The sequence below is a fragment of the Urocitellus parryii genome, chromosome 11, assembly GCF_045843805.1.
Source record: "Urocitellus parryii isolate mUroPar1 chromosome 11, mUroPar1.hap1, whole genome shotgun sequence".
Lineage (NCBI taxonomy): Eukaryota > Metazoa > Chordata > Mammalia > Rodentia > Sciuridae > Urocitellus > Urocitellus parryii.
The window spans coordinates 115,266,688-115,284,586 of record NC_135541.1 but is presented as its reverse complement, the minus strand read 5'-3'; the positions used below and the strand labels follow the sequence as shown (position 1 = coordinate 115,284,586).

Sequence of the window (17,899 nt, the reverse complement as noted above, 5' to 3'; positions counted from 1 at the left end):
ATGCACATATTTACACAAAATGTACATACTAGGATACCAGATCTTTGGGGTCCACAAAGTCCTGGGCCAACTGGGCTAACAGAGGCTGGGAGCCTCTCCTTTGGTCCAGAAATCCAGCAGAGTTCAAGCCACACAGGCACTAGTTCTCAGTATTCTCTCTCCCTCCCTCTTCCTCTCTCTCTCTCTCTTTCATTATTTTTTCAGTGCTAAGAATTGAACCTTCAGTCTCAGGCATGCTAAGCAAGCTACTCTACCATTGAGCCACATCCATAGCCCTAAATCTTGCTATTCGGTTTGAGGCCAAATAAATATAAACATCTAACCCCAAACCCCACTCAGAGAAACTGCCAAAAGAGCCCTGAATCAATGACTCAGAAACCCCTGGGAAAAGGAGACATTCTCACTCCTGGCGCCTCCTCCCCCTCACCTGAACATTCACCCTCCCCCATCTATAAGAACTACCCTCTCTCCCCTACACCAGGGTGGAACCAGGAGCCCTCGATACTAAGGGACCACAAACAACTGTGAATACAACTAAAAAAAAACGGAATGGGGCTAGGGGAAAAGATGAGGGGCTGTTTGGATCAAGAAGACTTTCTTGTTCTCCCTTAGCCAGTAGCCACCGGGCTCACACCCCAATTCCAGATGTCACCAGCCATCAGGCTCCCTCCACAGGGACTGCCTAGGTGAAGATGCCCTAGAATCACCTTTCACAATCACAGAAATTAGCCCACTGAGTGGGGTCTGAGTGAGGTCCAGCTTTGCTGAATTCCTAATTCGGCTGGCCTCCCAGTAAGCAATCCCAGTAACAAACATGCAAATAAATCGAAAGGTTTTTAATTTTTTTTTCTCTCTTTCTCTTACACGGGAACTGGAGTAGCGCTCTGAAAGCTCCCTGTGAGTTTATTTACAGAAAGTATGTACATGCAGCAGGCCCACAGGCCACCAGAGGGCAGAGGGCTTCTTCCGTGTACAGTTCAAACCTCTGGCAGACCCCTGGGCAGCAGCTTCACACTTGCCCGGTGGCTCCAGAGTGGTGGGAACCCAGCTCCCCCACTTCAGAGGCTAGATTCCAGCTCCAGCTATGCCCGCACACCTGGATCTGACCCACAGTCTCCACCTCTCACCTCCAACCTCTGCATCATTAATACTGCTCTGGGGTCTGAGGAAAATACCTGCATTTGCAGGCAGAGGTCACACAGTCACATCACACATAAACCAAACCTTGACATCACTCCCCACACAGCCACCCAAATCCTGTGGCACACACATCACTGTCCACTTGGACTTTAACAAGACAGTACAATATATAACCATAGACAATCATCCCTTCACACACAGTGAATGCTCACACAAACACAAAAGCACACACACACAGTGACCTGCACACACGGTGGGAGAGACTCAAATGGAGCCCTCCCAATAAACAGAAGGATTGGAGGAAAACATGGAGCAGTCAGTGGGGTGGGGAGCATCTTCCTCAAGAGATAGGGGCATTTAAGGAGGCCCCCCTGAGATGAGTTAAAATCCCCCATGTCAGCAGAAGGAGCCAGGCCTAGGGGAGAGAGGCAGACCTGGGTCAGACCAGGTGTCCCCGACCATTGATGTAGATGCCATTGCCTGTGGGTTTGGCCCGAAGGGTCCCATTCTCCTGAACAAAATGGTTCATGGCCTGTTTGATGCCTTCATCTCGATCTTCCTCTTCCTCTGCCCGTCCAGAGCCTGGAGATAGCAATTCGGTCTGTGTTTCAATCTCCCGCACTGTGGTCAGTGTGGAGTAACTGCGGCCCTCTGGCTCTTCACTCTGGAGACCAAGGGCAGAGGTCAAGTCAGCAACCAAAGCAGGGCATTCAGATACAATGGGGGATGGTTGGGTCATGGTGGGATAAGAGGTCAGGCAAAGCCGGGGTAATGACTGTCCCACAGGCACAGGGCCTCCGAGATCAGGGGCCAGGAACAAATGTTAGGCGCGGGGAAGGGAAGGGGAGAGGGAATATGAAGGCACAACACAGATTCGGGGTTGGGCCACATATGAGCCAGGGCTGAGGCGCGAGGGACTGGTAAGGGGACTGCTAACGCACCACATTTGGGGCCAGGAGAGGGGCCTGAGGAGAGTGGTGGGAACACCGGTGGGGCCGGGGGCCTCACCATCACAGAGCAGCTACTGTTGTCCTTGAGACTATCGGGGTGGCCCTCGGCTCTCAGCCCTACACTCTCCTCCGGCTGCAGGGCCCAGACATGGGGGAGGAGTTAAAAGAGAGCTCAGCCTCCTCCCCTCAGCCTTTTCACCACTTGTCCTCCCACCAGCCTCCTCCCTAATCACCCTTCCCCCAACCCCACAGGTCCATTCCCTCTCTGATACAACCTCATTCCCCCACTGCCATCCCAACCCCACCCTGGACCCAGAACTAGTGGTAGATTCCCAGAGCAACCCCCAGGCTAATGGTGAAGGGGCCCTTACAAGGAGTCTTCCCAGTCCCAAAGCAGTGACACTCCCCAACCCCATCCACAGCCCAGCCCAGCCAAGTCACAGCCAGACTGGTGGAGGACTGTGCTCCTGGTCTGCATAGACACCCAGACACAAGCCACCCCTCATGCACACACCCCACCTTGGCACACACCTGGCTCCTGGGGTCTGAGTGATGAGAGTGCAGCCTCCGGATGGAGTTCTCCCTGGTCAGGGTCAGTTCCTCCTCACTGGGAAAGACACCCCCTTGTCAGGAACTGAGGGTAGCAACAGGCCACCCAAGGTGAGCCTAGCCTAGGTGTCTATGTGAAACCTGGCTGCATGGTGTGGGTGCTCTGCCAGCCCTGCAGGTATGAGTGTGTGGCTGCAGGTGGCAGTGTGGCAGCAGAGCACGTATGCCCTGTGTGTGAACAAGTGCGCATAGTTGGCATGTCTCATCCTCACTCAGGCCAAACAGCTCCCACCACCCAGCTGTGGTCCAGGCCCCAAGCCCCTCTCACCTCCTAAAGACTGTCCACTTCTGGTCCATAAGCTCCCCAGATGTCTGGCTACTCAGTATCCTTTCTTTCCTCTGTTCTGTCCCACCTTCTGCTTGCTTCCTTTTCATTCCCAGCTTAATTCTACCCACCAAGGAGAGCCAGTACTCACTATTTCTGGGTCATCTGCTGGGCCTTGCGCCGATGGTATCGGGACATGAGTATCACCACCACCACCAGAAGGCAGAACAAGAGGGCAGCGATTACACCCACCACCACCACGGATGCTGACACTAGATCCACCTGTTGCCCTGGGTCCTGAGGGTCTGCTGGAGACAGGCCATTGTCTGAAGTGCATGCCCATATCCTCGAACCACCACGACCCCAATGCCCTCACACACCACCCTCGTATACCACATCCCCAATCACCCACTCAGCTAGACCCTCTGCAAAAACCATCCTGTCCCCCTAAATAAATACTTTCCCCAATTCTTTCTTTTGTCTTGCTTCCTGTTACTACCCTCCAACCCTCCCCTTGCCCTAGGCCCAGGTCCTTGTCTCTACTCTCCAACCATCCCCCACCCCCATGCTTACCAAGAATATCCACAGTGACCTGAGAATCCCTCGAGGAAAGCTCATTGCTAACATGGCAGACATAGACGCCACTATGCTCAGTGGTCAGCGGGGGAAAGCCAAGAGTGTCCCCTTCTGCTCGTACCCCACTGGGCAGAGGCCCATCCAGCCTGGAGGATAGGAAAGCTGAAGGGTGCCTTCTGGGGCGGGTTGAGGCTGCCACCACCCAGCATGTCCAGGCAGCTCTCACCCCCCTCCCCCATGACGTCACCCAGAGCCGCCGGCTGTTCCCACGGTGCCCCGCCCTCCCGTAGGCAGGTCTAGGCAGAGGCCCCTCTCCCTGCTGCCCAGCCTGACCCGGGCACCCCCCACACACACTCAGGGAAGATCCACACGCGTGCCATCCCACATTCTCCCATAGGTATCACGTCATCCAGCACTGGGTACCAGGCACACATGCTATAAAGTCCACACCATAGGACACTGCAGCCCTAGTTGGGCTCAGGGGTACTTGGAAAATGTGGCTGAGGGCTCCAACACCTGTGATGCATAGTGGGCACGCAAACCTAGTGCCAGGCACAAAGCATGCATAGCTCATTCGCCCACATGTGAGAACATGTCTGTCATGATATCACACATGTGTGCACGCTATCTCTTTCTGGTCTCTGGACATCTCAGACCCTGGGAGAAAAACCAGGACTCTTGAGGGAGCTGGAGAAAGTGGGAGAGTGTTTTTGAGGTACTGGCAATATTGTGGCAATGATAGGAATGAGTGTTGGTGTAACAACATCCAGCTGTCTTCTTCATCTCATGCACTTTGTGCACTCACCTAAATTTATAAAATATTAATATTTAATACCATGGGCTTGTGTGTGTGTGTGTGTGTGTGTTTTCCAGTGCTAGAGATAGAAACCAGTGACTCATGCATGCTAGGCAAGTGCTCTACCACTGAGCTGCAGCCCTATCCCTAATATTATGCTGTATTTCATAATTTAAAAGTTAGGGGAAAAGAGCCAAGAATTTATCCATTTTATTTTCTACCAATGACCATGTATCCTAGAAGCCCCAGAACAAGCCAACAATATTTGGTGACCATGCATATTCTTGTATAGGTCTGAACATGTGCCCTAGCTTATCATAAGTTTGAATATATGATTCCAGCCTATAATGAGCATGTGCTGGCCCTGGGAGGGGATGATCCTAGTCCCAAGCCTAGTCCTCACCATGGTAAGTCCTCTTACCGTGTCCAGTTGTATGAGGGAGGGGGCTGTCCTTCACTCAGGCACTTGAGCATAGCTCCTTCTCTGCCAACATGCCACAGCTTTTGGTCCTCAAGGCCCCTGACAGAGGCCTCAGCAAGGACTGGAATGGGAGGTGGGAGGAGAAAGCATGGGAATGATGCCTTTAATCACGGGATTCCTCGAAGGGCCCTGCCCCCTGCCCCACCCTGCCTGGAATAGCCTCCCCCTGACTTTTTCCATCCTACTCATGTGCCTCCAAACCTAGCTGCACCACACTTGGCCCACAGCTCCTGGCCACATGGTTCCCTCTCCTAAGCTCAGAATCTATATTGCTTTACCTGAGTTATGAGCCTATAAGTTCCTCAAGTGTCACACTTTTTCTGGATCTCCCGTGGTGCCTAGCAAAGTGCTAGCCACTTGCTCAATAAATGCTTTTAGAGTCTTTGAAGGTTTAACAATACTACAATCCTACAATCATACTAGTTTATCCTTTCCTTTCTTTCTTTTTTAGTACTGAGGCTTGAACCAAGGACTGCTCTACCACTGAACTACATCTTCAGCTCATCTTTATTTTTTTTTTTATTTTGAGGTGGGGTCTTGCTGAGTTGCCCAGGCTGGCCTCAAACTTGTGATCCTCCTGCCTCAGCCTCTTGAGTTCCTGTTATTACAGGCATGTGCCACTGTGCCTGGTTCAATCATTTCTTTAACAAACATTTGTTGAGGACCTACTTTGTGCCAAACGTAAGAGCAGCTGGAGCTGAAAATGGTCCCTCCCACCTCTGCCCAGAGACTTGATGTATACTGCTGGGAATACAGTCTCTGCTGTTTCCTGAGCTTTCCTATACTTTGAGCTCTGTGTGAAATGCTTTGCTTCATGGTTGCTAATTTTCATCAAAATCTCATAAAGTTGGTATAATTATACTCATTTCACCGATGAAGAAAATGAACCCTAACAAGATTAAATAACAGCTGGTAAACAGAACGAGAGCTTTCCCAAATCTGCCTCCAAAACCTAAAATGTATATTTTGCAAAGTACTTTCAATTCCATGTTTATATTTGATTCTCCCAACAAAACTGCAAAGCAAGGCAATCTCCTCTGTAAAGATAAGGACACAAGCTCAGAGAGATTTCAGTGATTCACCAAGGTTATCTGGCATTGGACTCCAGGTCTTCTACCTTTCAACTCTCTTACACATTATAGCCTCAGGACCCAGGCTGGCCAGCCTGGAGGGACTTGGGGGTCTCACAGTGTCTCACCAACCCTTTTATAACCCATGAGGCCTGTCTACCCAAGCATCTAAGTACTCACAAGCCACTTGGAGGGTGTGGGTGATCCTTTGGTCCTGGAGCAAGCCAGGGTGAGACACCACGCAGGTAAGTGGCTGCCCATTCATGCTACGGCTAGGCACCAGATGGAACTCTGAAGTGACAGCAGCAGAGCGAGAGTGCGTGAAGGAGCGGCTGGATGGTGTGCCTTTGACCTCTGTGTCCCAGGACACTTGTGGGGCTGGGCTGCCCTCAGCTGTGCAGGAGGCTGCCAACGTCAGGCCCTGGCCCTCTTCTAGCGGTGGACCAGGAATCAGTGAGGGCAGGGGAGGCACTGCGGGTGGGTGAAGGCAGAGTTCACGGGTCTGCACAAGCCCTCTCAGGAGGCCCCAGCCCCACTCCATCCCACTGTAGTCTTGCACCATTGCAAACTTGAGGCTGCCCGCCCCCTATTCCTTCTTCTTCTTTTTTCCTTTTCTACCCCGCCCAAGTGCTAGGGATTGAAACTAGGGGTGCTCTAGCACTAAGCTACATCCTCAGTCCCTTTTTAATTTTTTTTTTTAAATTTTGAGAGGCTGGGGCTGTGGCTCAATGGTAGAGCACTCACCTAGCACATGCAAGGCACTGGGTTCGATCCTCAGCACCACATAAAAATAAATAAATAAAATAAAGGTATTGGATCCCAACTGCAACTAAAAAATATATTTAAAAAAAAGAAGGGAAAAATTTTTGACACAGGGTCTCAATAAGGCTTGCCTGGAACTCACAATCCCCCTACCTCAGTCTTCCAACTCATTAGTATTATGGGCATCTGCCACCACACTCAGCTCCCTAGTTTTTCTCTTATTTCACTAACAAGTACACCAGATAAGTGGTAGAATTTTAAGTGACTGTATCTTTCTCCATTGTTTGAATTTTTTTACAGTGAGATGGGTCATTTTTTAAATAAAAAATAATGAAGTAATTTAAAAACTAACTAGATACTATCTAATAATAATAATAGCCACCATTTAGTAAATACTTACTGTGTGTCAATTATTATGCTAAACACTTTACAAATGTTATCTCATTTAATTCTGTCAACTAGCGAATGAGATCGGTATTATCATCCTTATTTTTCAGGTGAGGAAACTAAAGCTCAGAGAAGTTAAATGACTTGCTCAAGGTCTTAGGTGATGAAGTCTAGATTCACACAGATTTTCTACACCAAAGCTGGAGTTACTACCTTCTATGTGGATAAAGGAAAACTATATAAAGACCTTTAATTTTAGCTTCAAAATGTTAAAAACCCAAGCATAGAATGGTAAAGACTTAATCTGACCATAGGTCCAGGTTGACCACAAGTGCCCACAATAGTGGTTTAAAAGGCAATTGTGCTCTCAGACCACATTCACTGAAGGTTCCTCCTGGTTATGCATGGCCATACCGAGCTGGGTCTCTTGTCCACATCTGGGCCTCACATTTTAAAACCATGGGGCCCAAGATGGCAAGGGAGGCTTTGAATCAGTGTCTTTAGTGAAATGGTGGTAGGAACCAGTAAGTGTAGCTCGGAGAAGAGCAGATTTGGGTGGAGGTCCTTAACAAAGGTCTTCAATTCCTTGAAAGGCTAGGTGTTACATTGCTCTAGCAGGCAAAATAACACAGAGGGCAACTTCAGGTATCAGAAGGAAGAACTTCCCCAAAATGGATTCTTCCCCAGGTTTGGGAGTTACTTGGCAAGAATTTCTGAACTGGGTGGAGGAATAAAAAGGATGGTTCTCCCTCACCCCAGAGTATCCTATGTTTTTATTCCTGTTTTGCAGTTGCCCTATCACTGGTTCCCACTCCCCTGTTGTGGGACTTGAACCCAGGAGCCCTCTACCACTGAAGTACATCCCCAGCCCTTTTACTTTTAATTTTGAGACAGGTCTCAATAAATTGCCCAGACTGGCCTCGAACTTTCCATCCCTCTGCCTCATCCTCCCAAGTCGCTAGGATTATAGGCCTGGCCACCAGCCCAGGCCCATCTGTCTTTGTGGTCCAGTCTCTACTCCTCCTGCCTCCAGCTTCTATCCTCCTTGACCCTGAGTCTGGGCATCTGGTGCTTCTGCACACACACAGAGCAGCCCCCGGCCATGCCCAGCAGGAACCACTTACCCAGCACTCGGAGCCGCAGCCGCGCCTGGAAGCTGCCAGAAGGGAAGGTGCTGACCCGACACTCGTACTCGCCCTCATCTGCTTGCACTGCGTTGCGCAGGAGCACTGAGCCGTCCAGGGGGTCCCGTGGCGGGGGTGGTTGTTCCACGCGACCCTCGTAGGCTGAGCTCGTGTGTAGCCCATATTTGGAGTTCAGTAGCGCCAGCTCCTGGGCACCCTCGTTCACGTCCACCCGAGCCCATGCTACCTGCTCCACTTTCTCCTCCGGATCCCCTCGGTAGAAACAGGGCAGCTTTGCGTCCTGGCCCAGCACAACGGTTATCAAATCCGTGGTCTCCAGCACACCCGCGGGGCACTGGCCTGCAGGGGGCAGACAGGAGCACACAGGATTAGGGGTGCAGCCAGAGTCAAGGGAACACAATCATAATGATAATGACAGCCAAAGCGGCGGGAACTCCTGCAACTCCTGGAGCATTTTATGCTTGCAAAGCGCATTCAGTTCATTACCTCATTAGATCCACAAAACATTCCCAAGAGGTAGGCGTTATTATCGCCACTTAACAGATGAGGAAACTGAGACCCAGAGAGAGGAAGTGATTTGCCTAAGGCCACACAGACAATTTATGGAAGACTCACACCCTCTTGTAGCCTAGGATTGTATCCTGAGCAATTGAAAGGTGGGAGGCTTTAATAGGACCAGAGACCCAGCCCCTGCCCTCAGGGAGCTCCTAGTCCTCAGGGAAATGGAATTTGTGCACCCAGAAACAGGGAAAGCCACCAGCGAGCTTTCACAGGAGACTAAACCTACCATCTAAGTAAAAGTGAATGCTTTCAGGAAGTGTGGCAGAGAGCCACAGCAAGAGTCTAGAGCCGTTGGTGTCTGGCTGGAGCAGGTAGGGTGAGAAGAGTTCATCCAGCGAGGCCCTTTGGAATTTTCTTTTCATGGCTTGAAGGTGAGAAACTGGATTCTCAGAGAGTAGAAGGTATTCCAAGTGGGAGGAATGGCATGAACCAAGGCTCAGAGGCAAAAATGAGCAAGTCAACAAAGACACGGCCCAGGTCAGAGGCCCAGAAAGATGAGGTCAGGACAGATACAAAGCAATAGGGTCAGATTGGTGAGGCAGAATTAGGACCAGAGATGAAGGAGTAGTGTTGTGCACATTGATGGGCAGCAGTATGAAGCACTTGAAGAAGAATTTGGAATCAGATATCCATCATATAAACTTGCAAATAAGATCCATTCCCTACCCTCATGAAACTAGAGGTCTCATGGAAATATGCCATGATGGTTTCTGATTTGGTGCCTAGTGGTGCGTTGCAGGCCAGTTGTATGATGAAGCAGTCACTGTGGGCTTGAGTCACGGGGGAGGGCCTCATGGATGAGTTGCATAGGATTAGCAGGGAGAGAGATCTAGAAAGGCATTTCAAGTAAAAGATCAAGGTGAGTGAAGAAGTAGTGGCAAGGCTGGCTGGTTTCAGGAAGCAGAGGAGAGGACCCAACCTAAGTTAGGGTGTGTATGTTGAACAGGAGTGGAAAATATGGCTGGGGTAGGGTGGGGCTAAATTGCCCAGAACCTTCCATGCCAGGCAAAGGAATTCAGATTTGGTCAAGAGTAGACGGGGAGTCACTGAAGGTTCCTTAGCCCTGTGAGTAGTGCAAGGTAAGAGGTGATGTGCAGTTGGTCCAGAGAGCAGGCAGACCGAAGACAGCTGCTGTCCTGGGATGGTGTTGCTGGGGCAGGAAAGTTCCTGGAGGGAAATTTGACAGGGATTGGATTGATCATTGACCAAAAAGAGAGAAGAGGGAGAGGAGAGACTCAATGACAACAGAATTTCCAGAATGAATACCTTATGAAAGAGGCAGAGTCTGGAGAAGCTCATGGATGGGAAGAAATAAATGTGTGTGAGTTGTGGAATGAAATGTGAAACATGGGACCAAGGGCTGGTTCAGAAGGGTGCTCTGGTGTGGCAAGAGCTCCTTGACTTAGATGAATATTCCAGCAACTCCCAACCAGTTATAGTCGCTGCTTCTGCCCAGCACCCCACACACCCTGTTGATCCTCACCTTTGCTCATACTGTACCCCTGCCTGGAATGCCCTCCTCCCAGTGTCTGGTAGCTCCTACTCATCATTGTCTGGAGGACTCCTACTCATGCTTTAGGACTCTGCTTAGGCATCACTTCCTCCTGGAGTCATCCCTCCCAGCCCTACCTCAGGCAGCCTTGGATATCCTTCCTTTGTACTCTCCTAGTTCTTCGCTTTTACCCCTGTGGTAACACTGTAACCCACAGATTGCATTTGCTGTTTTCTTGTCTCTCTCCCCCACCAGACTGAGCTCCTACAGAGCAGAAACTGGCCCACACATCACATATGGTTTCTGATTTTGTGTTCATGTGGTCTTCATGCCAGACACTTAACTGGTGCTCAATGAAAGTTTATTAACTGACCAACTGGATGAATGAGTGAATGGGAAAATGGATGAGTGAGAGACAAGGGCAGAGAAAGAAAGGGTAGGATTAGGAGGAATATACAGTCCTTGGTTGGTACCGGCAGGGAGGGCATTGTCATGGCAACCTTGGGGTAGAGGCAGGATAAGGATAGCCTGGTTATTTGGGTTCATGGACAAAGGGAGCACCTCTGGACTAGACAGAGGAAGAGGGAACGGAGGCAGACATGGAGGGAGAGAGTGAAGCATTGAGTGGACCATAGGTTTCCAATGAGGCAGAGGAAGGGGTCCTACGGTCCTGCTGGCAGGAGTAGAGGGAGGGAAGACTCTGCTGGGAGTTGGGAGGGCCCAGACCAGACGGGACAGACTTGAAGGGCCAGATACCAGGGCCCTGACCTGCCTAAACTGATTTTGGTCCCACCCAGCCCAGCCTGGGAGTCCAGCTAACCACCTGCACCCCTCCCAGGCACCTCCTTTCTGGCACTGGAGAGAGGAGGAGAACTGCAAAAGAAGAACTGGGGTCAGGCTTGGGATAGAGGCTCCCTGGAATACTCTGCCTCAAATACTGGTGACCATGTAGGTCACAGGGATCCTAAGGCCTGCCCCCATTGAAGCATTCAATTTTCTCTAAAGATCATTTCTGGGATGATGTCAGATGGCATATATCCCATCCCCATCCCTATATCTGCCAATCATCTGCCCCTTCATATTCCCCCCCAAAAAAATTACCTTCTAGGGCATAACACATAGGGACCTGTGAGTCCAAGAGCTCCACCCCCCAAAACAAGCTCAAGCTTTGCAGAATGAAAACCCAATGAAACAAGAAAGTCCCTTCTGGATCTCTCCTGCAGCACCCACCCTCCCATGGTCCTAAACCCACAATTTAATAGGAACATCTCAGGCTGAGGCAACTCCCTCCTCCAACTGCCTTCCGTCCATCCCCTAAGCTGCAAAAGAAGAGGAAAAAAAAAAAGGAACTTGGGCCCTAGAGTCCTTGTCCTGGGCTTAATGGACTCAGGAGCTCAGGCTCTCAGGCCAGGGCAGGCCAGGACTGCCTCCTCCTCTTCCCCACCCAGTGCCTGCCCGGCGTCAGCATGATGATGTCACCAGACCCAAGGAGACACACCGCTTGCCTGGTGAGGTCACCCTGCGGGCATGTGGTGGCCAGGCCAGGCCAAGCCCACAGACCCTTCTGCTGCAAATTGTTTGCTGAGGCTAGTGGACTCTAGCTAGCTGGTTACTCCTCCCCCTGACCCTCCCCTCCTTGCCTCCCAGGAGCACCAGGACGCTGGTCAGGAGCCTTGGTGACTCAGAAGCCGCCACACAGCAGCAGGCCTAGCCACAGCCACCACCACCTTGCGCAAGGAAGAGAACAGGCCCAACTGGCCAGACGGGATCCCTGCCCTCAGCCTCCCCCACCCCTGGCCAGGCCCCTTCAGGCCTCTTTGGGGCCCTGCCCTTTGTGTACCCCGCCCGCTCCCAGACAGGTCCTCCATTCCTGGCTTGGGCTAGCTGGCTGCACCCCACGTTTTGCCTAGATCCCAACTTTCCTTTCTGTGTGAGGCCTGGCCTCTGATCAAAGGGGAAACTGAGGCTGATACCTCACACACCCAACCACAGCAGCATCTTTGGGGAAGAGATCTTTTCTTTATGAGGGGCCTATATTTATCAATATCCTCTGTTGGAACATATAGGGGTACACACAGGGGTCCTAGAGGTGGGACTATGAGAAAAAGGGAAAAAAGTATTTTTTTTTCTTTTCAGTACTAGGGATTGAACCCAAGGGTACTCTACCACTGATCTATGCCTCAAACCTTTTTTTATTTAAGACAGGTTCTCACAAAGTTGCCCAGGCTGACCTCAAACTTAGTTTCTGCTTCAGCTTCCCAAATCACTGGGATTATAGTATGCACCACCACATTTGGCTAAGTGTGAGTCTTTTGTGTCTAAATACATGGCCTGGCCAATCTTTCTCTAGAGCTTGCACATCTGTGAGGTTATGTCCTTTCATGAATTTGGGGGTATTTCACACACATATATGTATTCATGTCTTATCTTCAAGGGATTCTATGTAGTTACTTTTCTATGCCCAGAGGAAAGAGTCTTGCATTCGTGGGCAAGCAAACATGTGTGCGTGTACCATTCACTACATGTGCATCTCATACCCTATATGCCTGTCAGGTATTCCTGTCCTGCAGAACTCTGCACACATAGTAAATATTTTGATGCCGCTTATCTTGGTTTCCGCATCTGTCTCAGCTGCCCTTGGTCAGTGGTGTGTGATTCTGAGCCTTTGCTGTGTGACCTGTCTCAAGTGTTGCCCCCCGGCATCCCTCGCCCTGAGACTTGAGGACAGATTCATCTCAGGTTCAAGCTGAAGGTACCCAGAGATGAGGTCACTGTCCCTCTAGGTATTGGGAAATTACCACCAAGCCTTCCCAACAAGAACAAAACAAAAGCTCCCTCTCCCTTGTTCCTCAGGTTCCTACTAAAGGGACTCTCACCCTTGTTGCCCCCTGGGCTTCCCTCAGCACCTCTGGCCCCCCAGTGAGGCCTCTCCCTGGGAATCTCTTGTCTGAGCTCTGCTGCTGCCACCACCTGAAAAACCAGCTCCAGCTCCAGGCCTGGGGTAAGGGCTGTCTGGTGTGGGTTTGGTGAGAAGGGGGGAGATCTGCCTGAGGCTAGAGGGAGGGGTCCAAACCGTCTAGGGTCTCATTCTTCTTTGTTAACTCTTCCCTGCCCTAACCCCACAACTCTAGCTCCACCAGAGAGACCTGGAGAATGTGGGTGAGTTTGGTAGAAAAGACCTGGGAGGGAAGCACCGAAGCCCCCCATCCAGGACTGATGATATAAACAATCCAGCAAGCCACTCTTGGTCCTCCCTTCCCCCTTAACCTTGGCCTTAGAGTGCTAAGAAACTTTGAAAACAAGAAGACTCCCGCCCATGTACCTCCCTCCTTACCCCCCATTGTCCTAAGCCCCCTGGCTTAGTGAGAGCTTCCCAACCCGGGCAAAGCGCCCACCTGCAGATTAGTGTCTGGGGAGGGGGGCACACCAATCACAGAGAGAGGAGAACAATGGGAGAGGACAGGCCTAGAGGCAGCTGTCTCTGGCCCAGACACAGCTCCCAGCACAGATAAGTCCCCTAAACCCCCCGGAGCCAGAGTCTGAGCCCTGCTGCGTCACCACAACAGCCACACTGTGGGTGGGAGACCCAGAATTCGGCTTCTCTCAAACTCCTGAGATCCTTGCCCCCCCCACCTCTGCCCCCTCCCAGCCAAGTCCAGCTCTGCCCCACCCCAACTCACAGCCTCCACCCCAGCTCCCCGGACACACCAGTTTTAGAGGGAAATGGAGGGCAGTCAGAAAACTATAGAGAACACTCCTGAGGCTGGGGGGCTCCCTGTTGGCTGCCTGTTCCAGTAAAAAATATCCTATCCCAATCATCCTCTCTATATACTTCTTCTAGGAGGTACAGTGGACGGTTCCCCATTTTGAATTTCTCTTGTTTTAGATTATTGTCATCCCAAGTTCAAGTCCAGCCTCAGCAACTTAGCCAAACCTTAGTAACTTAATGAGATAAAAAATAAAAAAGCTGGGGGTATGCTGGGCACAGTTGGTGCATGCCTGTAATCCCAGCTGAGACAGGAGGATCATGAGTTCAAAGCCAGCCTCAGCAAAAGCAAGGTGCTAAGTAACTCAATGAGACCCTGTCTCTAAATAAAATACAAACAGGGCTGGGGATGTGGCTCAGTTGTCAAGTGTCCCTGAGTTAAATCCCTGGTACCTACTCCCCCAAACAAAAGCAAACCTGGGTTCAATCCCCAGTACCAAATATATGTATGTATGTATCTATCTATCTATCTAGATAGATAGATAGATAGATAGATAGATCTCCCAGATCTAGACCCAAAGACCCCAAGTCTCCATTATCCCCTTCCCTCCTCACTCAAGTTTCTTTTTTTTTTTTTAAGAGAGAGTGAGAGAGGAGAGAGAGAGAGAGAGAGAGAATTTTTAATATTTATTTTTTAGTTCTCTGCGGACACAACATCTTTGTTGGTATGTGGTGCTGAGGATCGAACCTGGGCCGCACGCATGCCAGGCGAGCGCGCTACCGCTGAGCCACATCTCCAGCCCCTCAAGTTTCTTAATTTAACCTCCATCCCTTCTCTCTGCCAGACTCTGTGGTCAGTACAAGGACAAGTTCTGGAGGCCAGAAAGCCCAGGCATTTTCTCCTCACTGGGCTTGCTCTACACTGTGGCTGACCCCCATTCACATTGCCCAGAGTACCCCAAGATTCTGAGCTAGAATACAGAAGATGAAACCATGGACTCTAAGCTCCTCACCACCCTCTCTGTTGCTGGGGTCTCCTTAGCCCAGTGCCCTTAAACACTAGGGTGGAACCAAGGTCACTGGGGCCAAGGGCTTCCCTGGGATTCTCCCAGTTCTTGCCACTTGGGTGGGGAAGCAAGCTTCCCTTTCTGGCTTCTCTGGGTTTGGGCAGATCCTACAGGAAAGGGCCTGCCCCCCTTTGTAAACAGGAGTAGAAAAGCAGAGACAAGGCACCTCCCTTTCTAGGAAACTAACCTCAGACAGAGAACTCATCCTAACCCTCTGAAGACAGACCTCAGAATTCAAAGAATCATTCATTCTCTGGTCCTACAGGGCCATCTGGGTCCATCTGGAGTTTATTGAAGGGTATCTCCCAGATTTGGGCCCCTTAACACCAAGACAGGAGATGGGGGAAGGAGGAGGGAGGGAACGCACCCGGAAACTCATCCCATTAAGGAGAGACAAAGAGCTGTGGTGTTGGAGGCGCCTCCCAAGCCTGGGCTCCTCTCACTGTCAAGGGTGGGGCAGGGCCCTGGGGCTCAGAGCTCTACTGGCCCCGGAGTTGGGGAGGGGGGCATAAATTTGCAGTAGGGCTAAGAAAGTATCCTAGGGAAAGATCCTCTAGGTCCCCAGTGGAGATGCAGCAAAGACCCTTTGCCCTTTCTATTTTTATAGTCAGACTGGGCAACTCTTCCAACACCCCAGCACCCCCCCCCACCACCGTCCAGCTAGGAGTTGGACAATTACAGAGTCATTGTATTTCAGAATTAGGAAGACCTGCTGAGATCATCCATTCCTAGCTTTTGGCCCACTGAATTTAAGTTTCTTAGTTGCTCAAGGTCACTCAGCAAATTAATAGCAGAAATGGGATTGGAATCCAAGGCTTCTGATTTCCCAATCCAAGGTTAATTCAGAAACATGAAGCCCTCCAGGCTCCTAGGGGCACTAAGGAGATGTCAACACACAAAAGAGGTAGAATGGGGATGGCAATGGAGATGGAACACCTGCTTTCAGGCTAAGACTAGGGGGTCTGAGTCATCAGCCCTGAGCGTAACAATAGCCCTGAGGAGGTTAGAGAAGCAGCAGCAGAGTGGTCTCCTTAAGTACCATATCCTGAGCAGCTCATATCAAGGCACTGGGTGAGGACAGGGGCAATTTCCCAACTAGATGGGATTCTCTTTGAAAGAACATTAAGCTGTGTATCGTGGAAAGGAAGGTAGGGGTCGTGTCTTATTCACCAGTGCTTCTCCAGCATCTAGAACCTCAGCTGTACCCAGTGTACATTTGATTGTACTTTTCTTTAGTGAACAAGGAGTCAGGAGACCAAGATACTAACCCTGGTTATATTTCTGACACTAAGTAATCTTATAGATCTCATTTCCCTATCTATTTCTCTCAGTTTTCCCATCTGTAAAATGAGGGAGTTGGAGTGGTAGATCTCTTTGATCCCTTCCAAGTCCTGAGACAGCATGACTCCATTCTTTAGGTGTGGGTAGATCCTACAGGAAAGTGCCTGCTGGGTTCCCTAGCCCCAGCAATGAGGCCCCACCCTCTTGGCCTGAGCAAGTGAGGAAGGTTGTCTTGAAGTTGCAAATTAAGACACAAGGATGGGGGAGCAGCAGGGGATGGAACTCAGTATTCTGAAATTGGAGGCTGGGCCAATGACCTTCCATTATAAGACCAAAGCCAGAGCAGCCCCCAACCTTACCAATCCAGCAATCCAGGCCTTAACCTTCTCCATAGAGCATCAGTTGGAGCTGGGAATGGGAATCACAGCCAGAGAGGCTTTTGGACAACTGAGACTCCCTCATTACTACTCTTAAGGCTGAGGATTCAACTGCCCTCTCCAGGTAGGGCCCCATCTTCCCAAGTACAAAGATTTCTCAGTTACCTCTTACCCTGGGAACAGTCTATGGTATCGCAATTTGCGCATGCACACACACGACACACACTCCCACTCTGAATATTATAAACTCTGATAATTCATATCTGCTGCATGTATATTACATTTGTATGCTGTGAGGAACAGCATAAGACATCTGAGAAAATAGGGGCACAGGAAATGAACAAAAGGAGACCACACCCTATCTAGAAAGTCCCCTATCCTAGACCCCGAAGCCCTTTAAATAGCCACTATTGTCACCCTAACACTTAACAGTATGTGTGCCGAGGGAAAGAGAGGAGGCAGAGTGAGAAGATAGCTCAGCTTCTCTATAGTCCCCCAACAGACACCCCCATCCTGGTACCCTAGAATATCACAAAGACAAGAGAAGGAGAAAGAAATGCTCCCTGGACATCAGGCTTCCTGCACCTGATGATTGCTGAGACCAGCTGAGCTCTGAGTCAGCCCCAGCTTTGGAGTCTAGAGGATAGGCCAAAGAGCTTCCAGGAAGCCCTGGGGTGATCAGGGTCCTCAGCAGTTCCACCTCCCTGCCCACCTGCACTGAGTCACCATATCTATTTCCCCTAGACACAGCTCAGGCCTAAGTAAGGTTTTGGCAGAGGTAATCAGGGACCCCAGACACATTGACCTCACCAGGGGACAGAGATCTACATTGGTTCTTCTGGAGGCATTCCTGGCAGCTGGAGATGGGCTCTTCTGTCCCAAGTCCAAGGAAAGAGAATGTTTGTATGAATGCATGCATGTGTGTTTATGTGTTTGTGTGTGCATGCCTGTGCCAGGTTGGGCTCAGAAATAAGAGTCCTGATGGATCAGGTAAGTCCTACCTGTAAATGATGCCAGGAACAGCAGCAACAGCCAACCTTCAGGCCCCAACATCTCGGCTCCCAGGGACAGGGGCATTGGTTGAAAGGCAGACCTGCCCAGCGATTTTGAAGTTCCACCGAGTTCTCCCTGGGAGCCGGGTCTAGAGCTGGATAAGGCACACGACCCAGTCGACAGGAAGCTACAAAGTCCCCAGGCACTGACACACCTGCCTATCCGACTTGGGTCTCCACTA

The 17,899-nt window shown here is 50.5% G+C and overlaps 1 protein-coding gene across 2 annotated transcripts; it reads right to left on the bottom strand.

The window, feature by feature from the left end:
• Positions 1–1,579: 1,579 nt before the first annotated feature.
• Nectin4 (nectin cell adhesion molecule 4) lies at positions 1,580–17,742 on the bottom strand. 2 transcript variants are annotated; one of them, XM_026380607.2, is made up of 9 exons: positions 17,667–17,742; positions 8,161–8,520; positions 6,068–6,358; positions 4,758–4,878; positions 3,538–3,686; positions 3,116–3,269; positions 2,622–2,697; positions 2,149–2,223; positions 1,580–1,804 (listed from the first exon to the last, which is right to left on the bottom strand). In XM_026380607.2, exons 1-9 carry the CDS (start codon positions 17,740–17,742, stop codon positions 1,580–1,582), a joined length of 1,527 nt encoding a protein of 508 aa, XP_026236392.1. The 2 variants fall into 2 exon arrangements, with proteins under 2 accessions (XP_026236392.1, XP_026236393.1); XM_026380608.2 differs by lacking the exon at positions 2,149–2,223.
• Between the last annotated feature and the right edge of the window lie 157 nt (positions 17,743–17,899).

Coding starts and splice junctions, on each gene's coding strand:
- Nectin4 (XM_026380607.2), bottom strand. CDS start 17,742: ATGCCCCTGTCCCTGGGAGCCGAGATGTTGGGGCCTGAAGGTTGGCTG. Junction 2,698..3,115: donor CAGCAGATGACCCAGAAATA/GTGAGTACTGGC, acceptor TGTCTTTCCCAG/TGAGGAGGAACTGACCCTGA. Junction 1,805..2,148: donor ACAGTAGCTGCTCTGTGATG/GTGAGGCCCCCG, acceptor CTTGGTCTCCAG/AGTGAAGAGCCAGAGGGCCG.